This window comes from Gorilla gorilla, chromosome 1, assembly GCF_029281585.2.
Source record: "Gorilla gorilla gorilla isolate KB3781 chromosome 1, NHGRI_mGorGor1-v2.1_pri, whole genome shotgun sequence".
Taxonomy (NCBI): Eukaryota; Metazoa; Chordata; class Mammalia; order Primates; family Hominidae; genus Gorilla; species Gorilla gorilla.
In genome coordinates, this window is record NC_073224.2 from 177,713,446 (window position 1) to 177,726,073 (window position 12,628).

The following is a 12,628-nucleotide window of genomic DNA, read 5'->3' on the forward strand; positions in this document are numbered from 1 at the left end:
CACACACCTGTAATCCCAGCTACTTAGGAGGCTGAGGCAGGAGAATCACTTGAACCTGGGAGGCGGAGGTTGCAATGAGCCAAGATTGCACCATTGCACTCCAGCCTGGGCAACAAGAGCGAAATTCCATCTCAAAAAAAAAAAAAAAAAAAGAAAGAAAGAAAATGTGCCCCAGGAAATGCCACCATTTGCAACTTTTTTAAACCCGTCCCTTTCCCTCCATTACCTTGAGCTCCTCTCACCTTAACCATGTCAGCAGCCTCCCAGCTGATCTTGGGGCCTCTGGTTTGCCTTTCTGTTAATCCTTGGCAAGATGCTCTTTTTGAAATCACATTCAATCAAGTCACTCCCTTGTTTAAAACCCTTCAGTGACTCCCATGACCTAGAGCGTAAAGTCAAAGCTTGTTTGCGTGCATACAAGTTGCTCCATGATCTGGCTGTTGCTGTCCTTTCCAATTTTATCTTTCTCTACCATGTTTTAAGTACTGGCCATATCAGCTGCATTTATAGAACTTTGAAATACTGTGTGATTTCACCCTCCATCCCTTTGCACATTCTCTGTGGAGATCTAGATTTTCTGTCTTGGCTATCTATTGCTGCATAACAAGCCATCCCAAAACTTGGTGGCTTAATACAATAATTTATTATTAATACAGGCTCAGTTCAGTGATTCTCACTTGGGGTCCCTCCTGTAGTTAAAGTCAGATGAAGGCTGAAGACTTTTTTACTCATGCATGGCATCTGGGCTAGGATGACTGGAACTGCTTGGGGCTGACTGGGCATTTCCTTCCCTCCCTCCACTTGACCTTTCTGTGGGGCTGTTTGGGCTTCCTCACAACATGGCAGTCTCAGGAAAGGTGGACTTCTTACATGGCAGCTGGCTTCCCAATAAGTGTGCATTGTAAGAGACCCAGGTGGAAGCTATGGGGCTTCTTATGACCTAGCCTTCAAGATCTCTCAGCATCTGCCATATTCTTTTGGTTAAAGCAGTTGCAGGCCAGCCCGGATTCAAAGGCCTGGAATTGTAGACTCCACCTTTAACTATAAAATAAGCTTGCTTGTTCAAAGGGGGTAGGAATTGGTGGTGGTCATCTTGAAGATAAATTGCTACAATGTCTTTTACTCTTTTGTTCTCCTGGCAAGTCCCTATTTGTTCATTTATCACCCAGTCTTATGTCACTTTTGTGTAAACTCATCCCTCTCCTACCTAGGAAAAATTGTTTTCCAAGTCCAAAAAAAATAATTCTGCAGAAACTAGAAAAATAAGTCAGGGAAGAAGCCTGTACTATAAGCATGCATCTGTTACTCTCCCTATCTCACTGCATTGTATGTGTTTGTGTCTCTCCTGCCTCATCATAAATCCTTTGAAGGCAGAGGCTGAACCTGATTCATCTTGGTGTCCTTAGGGTCTAGCTTAGCACATAGGTGCTCAATAAATGGGTGGTTGAGGTAAGTGGATTGAATCACAGCTATTTTGTAATTTTAGCCTAGGGCCTACTACCCTTAAAACCAAGCAATCAACCAGTCACAACATGTTTGTGGAGACCAGCAGTGAGTCATATAAGTCACTTTCCATTATGGGGCTTCCATTGTCTATATTTTGGGATTCCACAAAGATAAACTGAATGTTTATCATGTGTGAGGCATTCTCCAAAGTACTTTATTATTAATTAACTAGTCCTCACAATAATCTTTTTTTTTTTTTTTTTTTGAGATGGAGTTTTGCTATCGTTGCCCAGGCTGGAGTACAATGGTGCGATCTCGGCTCACTGCAACCTTCGCCTCCTGGGTTCAAGCGATTCTCCCGCCTCAGCCTCCTGAGTAGCTGGGATTACAGGTGCCTGCCACCATGCCCGGCTAACTTTTTGTATTTTTAGTAGAGATGGGGTTTCACCGTGTTGGCCAGGCTGGTCTCGAACTCCTGACCTCAAGTAATCCACCTGCCTCGGCCTCCCAAAGAGCTGGGATTACAGGCGTGAACCACCACACCCGACCGTCCTCACAATAATCTTGTTTTACCTGTTATTATTCCCACTTTACAGATGATGAGACATAGGAAGGCTAAGTAACTTCCCCAAGGTCACACAGCAGAGATCTAGACCAGGCTCCAGAATCTGTATTCTGAACCTCTGTACTCTCCATTAATGTTCTCTCCTGAGCTCAATATTTTCAGAGCCTGTTTAGCATAATGTCACAGAGGTAATTAGGAGTGTCACATGAGGAATATTGAAGAAACAAAGACTATTTAACCTGAAGAAGAGGTTGCTTGGCAACAGGCCCCTATGGATGCAGATAGTCGAAGGACTGGCTTGTTTCCAGTGTCCTCTGTTGGAGTCAACAGGTGGATGCTGCAAGGAGATCCTGGAACCTTGGTGTAATGGAGAACTTCCTCATCATGATGGCCCCCCAGGGTATGGGTTGCCCTGGAAAGTCAAGTCCCATTCTTCTTGGAGGATGGATACCAATGTCCCTTTTGGCATTAATTGGCCCTTTTACCACCTTTTATCTAGTGTGTGAAAAATGCGATTTCTTTCTTTCTCTCTTCCTTCCTTCCCTTCCTTTCCTTCTCTCTTCCTTCCTTCCTTTCCTTTCCTTTACCTTCCCTTTCCCTTCCCCTTTCCCTTCCCCTTCCCCTTCCTTCCTCCCTTCCTTCCTCCCCTTCCTTCCTTCCTTCCTCCCTTCCTTCCTCCCTCCCTCCCTCTCTCTCTCTCTCTTTCTCCATTGAGTTCCTGGCCAAAGGAGGTATTTCCTTACTTGGCATGGGTTTATGAAAGCGAATTTCGTGTTTGTTAAGCACTAGGCAGTTTTCAGATGCAAAGAGCATAGGCCATGGATGATTACTTGTTCCAGCTCTCTCTGATCTATGCATACCTGAGGCGCAGGCATCTGCACAAGCTTAAATAATGTAAACGGCATAACTCATTGATACCTCCAGCTTTAGCAAGATTTACTTCTACCAATTTGAGTCATGCAAGTTAGGGTTGTTTTTGCAGATTTCTTTTTTACTGCTGAGCCACTTGTGTATCTTATCCTTTAAACCCTTCCATATCCGTAATTCCCAATTAGTACCCTGATTTGGCAAATTCCTGGCCACTTCAGTTCAGCAATTATGTGATTCAAACCCAGAAAAGCAGTACGAGACCATTTTGTTTTGCCGGTCTTCAGGCAGATTACCCAGTAGAAACCCAGATGACATACTGCAAATTGGAAACCATTCCCTCTCCCTGTTTCCTTGCAGACATTGGCTAAGTACACATTGATTTAATAAGATGATTTCCCAATACAGCCAAAAAGACTGAGCATCTCAGCATAATTTAGAGGCTAGAACATTTAGGAGAAGTCTCATGTGACAGCGTTAAGTTAAAATCAGAGATATTAGGCCTCATCGCCCTGTAATGCTTAATTAAATTTGTGCTTTTTTTTTTTTTAACTTGTCTTATGTCTCCCAGCCAAAGACCAGTCCTCTCAGGGGGATGAAGAGAAAGACCCTCCGAAGAGCCACCCTTACTCTGTGGAGACCCCATATGGCTTTCATTTAGACCTGGACTTCCTCAAGTATGTGGATGACATCGAGAAGGGAAACACTATCAAAAGAATTCCTATCCACAGAAGGGCCAAGCAGGCCAAGTTTAGCACTCTGCCCCGAAACTTCAGCCTTCCTGACAGTGGGGCTCACCCCCCTGCAGCCCCGCCCCTCCAAAACTGGTCTCCCATGGTGCCAAGGAAGGCATCACTTGGGACACAGGAGCAAAACCAGTCACCGCCGCTTGGTAATGCCCCCCAGGCCTCAACAAGCAGGAGTGAGGTGAGCTACCACAGGAGGGCCCTGTTGGCAGAGGCCACCAGGCAGTTGGAAGCTGCTGAGCCAGAGGATGCCGAGCTCACTTTTGGGATCGGACGGCCCCAGCTCTTGAGAGCATCCAGCATGCCTGCCACGCTGCTGCACAGCAGGGCTTCTGAGGAGCCAGGCCTGAGCCTGGGGCCCCCTGCCCCTCCTGCCCTCCCTCCCCTTCAGGGTGAAGGCAGTGCCTGTGATGGCAGCTTTGAACCTGCAGAAGGATTGGCAGGTTTCCACAGCTCCAGCCCACGAGCATCAACTCGGATTCCGGAGCTGGTCCAGGAGGGAGCTGAGCCTCCAGAGGGCATGGTGAAGGTTCCAAATCACCTCCCTCTCCCAGGCCCTCCTTTCTCATTCCAGAATGCACTTGTAGTTCTAGAGGACAAGGAAGATGAACACAATGCCAGAGAAGCAGAGGTGTTGTTCACCCCTGACTCCCCCACGCCAAGCCCACCACCTCTGCCATCACCCATCCCTGAGAATGAGCTCCTCCTGGAAGAAATCGAGCTCAACATCAGCGAGATTCCACCCCCACCACCTGTAGAGGTGGACATGAGAAGCATTGGCATCAGGGTAACTGAGGAAAGCCTGGGCCTTGCCAGGGTGGATCCAGGCAGCATCTCCAGCCTGAAACAGCAGGTCTTGGCCCTGGAGGGAGAATTGTCTGGAAGAACCGAGGAACTGGCACAGGTCAGAGCTGCTCTCCAGCAGCAGGAAGAGGAAATCAAAGCTAGGGAGCAAAGAATTCGAGAGCTGGAGTTCACTGTAGCCCAACTGGAAGGACAGTTTCACCAAGAGAACGCCAAAGACACTCAGGGCCAGACGGATGCGATGGTGAACACTGACCCTGTCCATGGACTCTTGACCAGGGAGTCATGTGATAAGGACATTGAAGTCAACCTTCTAGGCAGCATGGAGTCTGAAAGCTGGGGGCCCCGAGGAGAGGAGAATGGCCTCCTATGGGGGCCAGATGGTCATAAACAAGGGAATCAGAGCCCAGCAGAACGTGTGCTTCTGCCCCAGCTGTCACTGCCACAGGGACCCGAGCAGGTCCTTACCTCCTCTGTACATAGCTTCCTCTCCACTGAACTCAGGATTGAAGAAGCAGGCACTGAACAGGAAGGAGGCCCTCAGGGAGGAACCAGGGGAGCAGGAGGCTTTCTGTGGGGCAGCGACAGAAAGACTCCCCCAGCAGAGAGGGAGGAGGCCAGTTCCAATCTCCCAGGGAAGGAGCACCCGGGAAGGCCACCAAGCTCGCCAACGGATGCCACTATTGGGCAGTATGTGAAGAAGATCCAGGAGCTCCTGCAGGAGCAGTGGAACTGCCTGGAGCACGGGTACCCGGAGCTGGCCAGCGCCATCAAGCAGCCAGCCTCCAAGCTCAGCAGCATCCAGAGCCAGCTGCTGAGCTCCCTCAACCTGCTGCTGTCGGCCTACTCGGCCCAGGCTCACCCACCCAAGGAGCCGCCAGCCTCCTCCTCCTCCCCGCCAGTGGGTAAATACCATCAATATAGGGGCCTGAGACAGGGAGCCATTTCTCCTTCACATGATGAGGCAGAGGGAACAAGGTTTTCAATTATATTAACATGTTTTTAAAAAGATTTTAGCAGCTGGGAGCAGTGGCTCAGGCCTGTAATCCCAGCACTTTGGGAGGCGGAGGTGGGCAGATCTCCTGAGATCAGGAGTTCAAGACCAGCCTGGTCAACATGGCGAAAACCCATCTCTACTAAAAATACAAAAATTAGCCGGGCGTGGTGGCAGGCGCCTGTAATCCCAGCTACTTGGGAGGCTGAGGCAGGAGAATTGCTTGAACCCGGGAGGCGGAGGTTGCAGTGAGCCGAGATCATACCACTGCACTCCAGCCTGGGTGACAGAGCGAGACTCCATCTCAAAAAAAAAAAAAAAGAAAGAAAAGATTTTAGTACTTCCAGGAACCCAGTGGAATAAAAACTAATGTGTGTGACAGTGGAGGCTCGGGACCTCTACTTTTGCCTTTGCTCTAAGGTTGGGTCTGACTATGGGCCCACTGCCTACAGCTGTATGGATAGCACAGGGCACAAAGATGCCAGCCAGGGAGGGCTAATGAGAGTTGAAAGCCAGCCCACACTCCATTTGCCAAGCCTTGCGCTGCAGCACCACATCCACCCAGAGGGGGCTGTTCTCATTTGCATTGTGCAAAGGCAGTGTCTGGGGCCAAGAATGGCCCTGCTGCGTGGACTCCAGACCTCTTCCTGGGCTTTTGCATTCCTGTATTCCTCTCTGGTTCTTGCACAGTAGAGGTTTTCTCTAGCCTGGTTTTGGAGGAGCATTATATTGATATCTGGTATAGTTCACTGAATATTTTCTCTGCGTGCATGTGTGTGTGTACGTGCGTGTGTGTGTACAGGGGCAGGAGATTGAGTGCTGCTCACATATGGAAATGGGCCCTTCGGCTGAGCAGCACTTCCTGTTGTAACAGATCAAACCCTCTTCACTGTCGGGTAAAGTGGAACCACGTTTTGCTTTGCAGGGCAGCATGCGAGTCTGCTTCCTGCCACAAATCACAATTTGGCTGCTTTCTCATTGTTTCAGTGCTAGTTCTAGCCTTCCCCATTGGGAGCCGCCTCCTGTCCTGTTGAGCACATTGCAAGATCTGTGTCCTTGCTCGTGTATCTACTGTGAGCACAGTGTCATCACCACCCCCACAACCCTAGTGTCAGTATGCACTTGTGAGTCAGGAAGGACCACTGAGGTGCCCTTGAGCAGAAGTGGGTGCTAGACCATGAGTCCAGAGGCCTACGTTCTACTCCTGCACTCCTATTCACTGAGCAAGTCTGGGCCTCAGATTTCCCAGCTGTAAGACAGGGACAACAATGGCACCTACGCCACATGGTTCTTCATCCACACCTAGAGGGGCATTGTTAACAGAGACAGTTCTCCCAACATTGAGCAGAAAGCAAGGCTCCTCCAAGAGGTCCCCAAAACATTGATTTACATGATCTGGTTCCCTGTCCCTCCTTATCTCTCCACACACCTGCAACCCTTGTCCCCTCAAAGCAATATCCTGGTTTTGCTACATTCCCATGCATCCCCAAGATCATTCTAACCTGTGATGTTGTGTCTGCCTAGAGATCTCCCCGTCGACCAGCCTTAAATCCATAATGAAAAAGAAAGACTATGGCTTCCGTGCAGGAGGTAATGGGACCAAAAAGAACCTTCAGTTTGTTGGGGTTAACGGTGGGTAAGCATCGCTTGTGAAGCTCAGACTGCCTTTCTTGCTACCTCTCCTGCTATTGTCCTTTGCACTCTCTTTTCCTAGGGGGAGGCATCTGGTTTTCATTCCTCTTCAAGGGAATTAATTTCAATGGCCCTTTAAAACTCCATCTCGGGTTTGCATGCATTTGGCTTCTTGCCAGCTATGGTGGTCTGTTGGAACCTCTGCTTTTAATATGCCTTGGCTTTGGTCTTCCCCAGGGCCAGGACTCCAGGTGGCTTCTGGGAGTTTTGGGGGTATACGGGCCCTTAGAGGAAGACATTTAACCTGAACCATAAAACTGAAACTAGTACACATTCCGTTAATTCGTGGAACTTCAAATTTCATCCATTTAATTTTTTTCTTCCTTTAACTTCCTGCAAGCCAAACCCAAGTGTTTGGGGATGAAGAAAAACAACTAGACTATTGGCTTAGAACATGAACAAAACCTCATATATTCTATAGAATTGAATGTTTGATTTAGAATATTTTCTAAATCAGTCATTCAACAAACATTTATTAAATGCCAACAGTGCGCTCGGTCGTGGAGATTAAAAAGTCAAATAAATAAAGGTCCCTGCCTTTAGCTCACAGATAATAGAAATAAAGATGAAATGCTGATGTGCTGAGATAAGTTCTGTTAGGCGAGAAGCACAGGATGCTGTGGAAGCCCAAACCCTGCAGGCTGCCCAGAGAGCTCAGAATCCCTGCTAATTTGAGTCACACCAGAAGGGAAGACATTAGACGCCAACAAGGGGAAACATCAGAAATGATGAACTGGGGCCAGTCGCTGTGGCTCATGCCTGTAATCCCAGCGCTTTGGGAGGCTGAGGTGGACAGATCACCTGAGGCCAGGATTTCAAGATCAGCCTGGCCAACATGGTGAAACCCCATCTCTACTAAAAATACAAAATTAGTTGGGCGTGGGGACATGCACCTGTAGTCCCAGCTACTCAGGAGGCTGAGGCAGGAGAATCGCTTGAATCCAGGAGGCAGAGGTTGCAGTGAGCCGCCGAGATTGTGCCACTGCATTCCATCCTGGGTGACAGAGCGAGACTCAGTCTTAAAAAAAAAAAAAAAAAAAAAAGCAAAGCAAAGAAAAAAAATGATGAACTGGGTGTCACAGGAGGGTTGCTGTTCCCACTTCCGCTAACATCTGACACGGGATCATGTGCTTTCACAGTTCATGTACAGAAAAGGAGAATCAGCCTAATCTCAAAGCCTAGTATAGGTCACGTCTCTCCCCAGCTTAAACACCCCCAGTGGTCCCCACTCTGCATCCAAATGTGGAAGAACCAAATCATGGCTCTGCCCAGCCTTAGCCCCTGCCACTGCCGTTCCTTCCCTCCCCCTCCAACAGGCTGAGGTCAGGCCTATCTCAGGGCCCTGGCACTTGCTGTTTCCCTGCTAAAGGCCTCCTCTCCTGGACATTCCTCAGCATTTGTTACTCCAGTACAGTGATTCTCAGCCTTGGTTGCATGCTGGAAACACCAGGGGAGCTTTTAAAACATCCCAGTATCTGGATCCTTTCCCTGAACACTCTGGTTTAATTAGTCTTTGTGCAGTCCACATACTGGGAATTCTAAACACCCTCAAATGATTCTAATGTACCACTAAGGTTAGGAATTTCTGCTCTAATTAAAGTAGCCACTCCTCTTATCCTTCTATCCCATGGCTCTTTTTTTAAAAATTTTATTCATTGTTTTTATCACTACCTGAATATAATATTTGTTTACATGTTCATTTTCTGACTCTACCTTGTAGAATATAAGCTCCACTAGGGCAGGGACTTTGGTATAGGATTTAGAACTGCGCCTGGCATATAGTAGGTGCTCAATAAATTCCTGTTGAATGAATAAGTGAACTTCCAGGCAAAGTTTTTATGGAAGCAGTTCCAAGATGAGCACTGTTTGGTAAATGTAATATGCCCTCCACTCTCTTAATCACCAACATAAAAGGCTGTTCCATGCATAATAGAGGAAGAAATATCTGGGGTTTAAGTGAGACAGAATGCAAGCATACCAGGGAGCAGACTCAGTTTGCAAATCCATTGAGCACAGGGGCTTTATGTAGAGGCCACCATTCAGAGAAGGATCCTTAGGGGGTTCAATGGAGGCCATGGCCACCAGTCTCTGTGGCTGTGTCCAGTGGCCCAAGAACCTGAAATCATCTTACCACCAGCATTCTCCATTAGGGATCTCCTGTTGAATATCAGTAGAGGAGTCAATAAATCTTCCAGGACTTTCCTCCATGGCCTCTGGTCTGCCAACTCAACAGAGTCACTTATAATTGAACATAAGGGTCACTACCAGGAAAGAGGGCCACGAGTCAAGTGGCCTGTGCTCTCCTTTTTGCTGCTCCAAGCAATAGTTCAAACAGGCTGCAGCAAAGACAGGCAGGTGCTGTGCTGGGGTATCCCACAGAGCACTGGATGTAGGTGTGGAGGAGTTCATGCCTTGCCAGGTGCAAGCTGGGCTGGAGCAGTCTGAAGGGAGGTCTCGGTCTCATCCAGAGATGTGAAGATTTGCAGGCAACTTGGTGAATTCAGGATGGAGGTGGGGATGTTTGGCTGGAGTTGGGCCCCTCTCCGGACCTAACATTAGGATTCCACAAGCAAATGCTTTCATGAGAACGCTGGATGGCCTGTCTAGATCACCGAATGCATCAGCCAATGAGGGGACAGGCTGCTCGTGGGTTTGCTGCAATGAGCACAGTTAATTATTTTGACAATAAGCACAGTTAATTGAGTCTCCCCAAATAGCCTCTCTGCACCAGAGCCAGGGCCCTTTACTGCATGTCTTTCTGACACTAAGATTCCTGGGAGCCTGTCACCCTGCTGGCAGGTGTAGAGAGTAGGGGAGGAGATTAGCAAGCTGCGGAGTGTTACCCGAGGCCCACCCAGCTCTCACTGGTGTTGACACGGGCACTGGGCAGGAAAGACAGGACGAGTGACCTTTGTTTTCTACCCCAGGTATGAGACCACCTCAAGTGAGGAGACCAGCGGTGAGGACAGCATCCCAGAGGACTTGTCTGACAGCGAGGCAGAGAAGAAGTGTGACGGCCCAGATCACAAGCATGTCAAAGATGCCCATCTCACCTGCGAGGCTGGGCAGGGCATCCCTGAGGGCACCTGCCATGCTGCCCAGGAAAGCGGGCCTGGGGAAGAAGTCCCCCACTCCAAGGCCGAGAGGTGAGCAAATGGACACAAACGCGGGCACTAGGTCAAGGGCATATATCTACCCGTTCATGCGATCATTTGTTCATTCATGTACCCATCCATTTGCCAGTGTTGTTTAAGTCTCTGTTTCATGCCCACACTGTGCACTGGTTGAATGAAGTAGATATACGGCTCCTGCTTTTGTGGAATGTACTGTCACAGCCAATATCTACCTGTAAAGTCAACATTTACCTAGTGCTGAAACTGTGAAGGACTTTACAAGTATTATCCTATATACACAACTTCCAACAGTCCTGCAGGGCAGAAGTTATTGTGATCTCCCCACTCTACAGTTGTGGAAACAGAGACTTAGGGAAGTGTGGGGACGCAGCTAGCAGAACAGGGACCCCGGCCCCAGTCCTTCTCATTGTTACCCATAAGCTTTTCTGCCTGTCCTGTTGACCATGCTGGCTTTTAAAGTGGTGTGTCTTTTTTTTTTTTTTTTTGAGACGGAGTCTTGCACTGTCACCTGGGCTGGAGTGAAGTGGCACGATCTCGGCTCACTGCAACCTCTGCCTCTTGGGTTCAAGTGAGTCTCCTGCCTCAGCCTCCTGAGTAGCTGGGACTACAGGTGCTCACCACCATCCTCAGCTATTTTTTTGTATTTTTTAGTAGAGACGAGGTTTCACTATGTTGGCCAGGCTGATCTTGAACACCTGACCTTGTGATCCACCCGCCTCAGCCTCCCAAAGTGCTGGGATTACAGGCATGAGCTACCGCGCCTGGACGGTGATGTGTCTTTTAAAGTGATGGGAGCAGCCAGGCACCACGGCTTACAGCTGTAATCCCAGCAGTTTGGGAGGCTGAGATGGGAGGATCCCTTGAGGTTAGGAGTTTGAGCCCAGCAGTGCCCTTAAGCCTCACCTGAGGCCTCTTGGTGTTGAGCCTGCCTTCAGATCAACACAGGAAGAGTGCTTGTCCCTGTGGACACCCCAGCTTCAACGAGTCTCATATTACTGACTCTGTTAGTACTTGTGGTGTCCTTCATGGAAGAATAACCTGAAGAAATTTTCTGGTATGGATTGGATTCTTTGATTTTTTTTTTTCCAGTCACCCAGGCAGAAAATGTTTGGTCCAAAGTCAGAAAGACAGGCCTCCCCTTCCCGGCATGCCAGGAAACGCAGTTGGGCCTGTCCACCACCCCCTACCACGACCCCCCACCTAAATGCTTTGGTTATTGGCCCCAGCCCCTGACAAAAGCAGGATTAAATGGGCAACACACTTGGCTCATCTTCAGAAGCATTCAGAAGCCAAGTCACGTCGGCGCACACCATGGTCACTCCAGATTTTTGAAGCTCACCCTCTCCTAGGGCAGTTGCCCAGTTTGGATTTTTGAGCTGCTGAGATGTGAAAGAGGAGGAGAGTGAAAGTCTTGTTTATCAACTTGAAGAATGATTATATAAATATGTGTATATATGTTTGTTTTATTTAGATATAAACCCTCAGAAGAATTTCTTAATGCATGCCAGGCACTGAGCCAGCATCTGCCAGAAACTGGGACCACCACAGACCAGCTCTTGGTACTCTAATTTTTCATTGTCATGTAAAGATTTCCCTTTTGTTTAAGACGTTAGCTCTGCCAGGGTGACTTTGGTCCCATTCAGTGGTGTGAGTGTGCAGTGGTGTGAGTGTGCAGTTTACAGTGTGAGGCAGTAGTGTGGGTGTGCAGTGATGTGAATGGTGTGAGTGTGCTGTGTGAGGCAGCGAAGTGAGTGTGCAGTGATGTGAGTGGTGTGAGTGTTCAGTGGTGTGAGTGGTGTGAGTGTGAGGCAGTGGTGAATGTTCAGTGGTGTGAGTATGCAGTGTGAGGCAGTGGTGTGGGTGTGCATTGGTGTGAGCGTACAGTGCACAGTGTGAGGCAGTGGTGTGAGCGTACAGTGCACAGTGTGAGGCAGTGGTGTGAATATGCAGCAGTGTGAGTGTGCAGTGTGAGGCAGTGGTGTGAGTGTACAGTGCACAGTGTGAGGCAGTGGTGTGAGTGGCGTGAGTGTGCAGTGCACAGTGTGAGGCAGTGGTGTGAGTGTGCAGTGTGAGGCAGTGGTGTGAATGTGCAATGGTGTGAGTGTTGTGAGTGTGCTGTGAGGCAGTGGTGTGAGTGGCGTGAGTGTGCAGTGCACAGTGTGAGGCAGTGGTGTGAGTGTGCAGTGTGAGGCAGTGGTGTGAATGTGCAATGGTGTGAGTGTTGTGAGTGTGCTGTGAGGCAGTGGTGTGAGTATGCAGTGGTTCGAGTGCTGTTAGTGTACAGTGCACAGGGTGAGGCAGTGGTGGGAGTATGCAGTAGTGTGAGTGGCGTGAGTGTGCAGTGCACAGTGTGAGATAGTGGTGTGAATGTGCAGTGGTG

At 48.9% G+C, this 12,628-nt stretch overlaps 1 protein-coding gene across 2 annotated transcripts in view; it reads left to right on the forward strand.

The window, feature by feature from the left end:
* The window catches only part of KANK4 (KN motif and ankyrin repeat domains 4), an 87,788-nt gene that overhangs the window by 43,340 nt on the left and 31,820 nt on the right, over positions 1-12,628 (forward strand). For both annotated transcript variants that reach the window (XM_055362759.2, XM_019019134.3), the window contains exons 3-6: positions 3,450-5,333; positions 6,947-7,058; positions 10,042-10,260; positions 11,720-11,807. In XM_055362759.2, the coding sequence (XP_055218734.1) occupies positions 3,450-5,333; positions 6,947-7,058; positions 10,042-10,260; positions 11,720-11,807 (2,303 nt within the window). The remainder of the gene's footprint in view (positions 1-3,449; positions 5,334-6,946; positions 7,059-10,041; positions 10,261-11,719; positions 11,808-12,628) is intronic.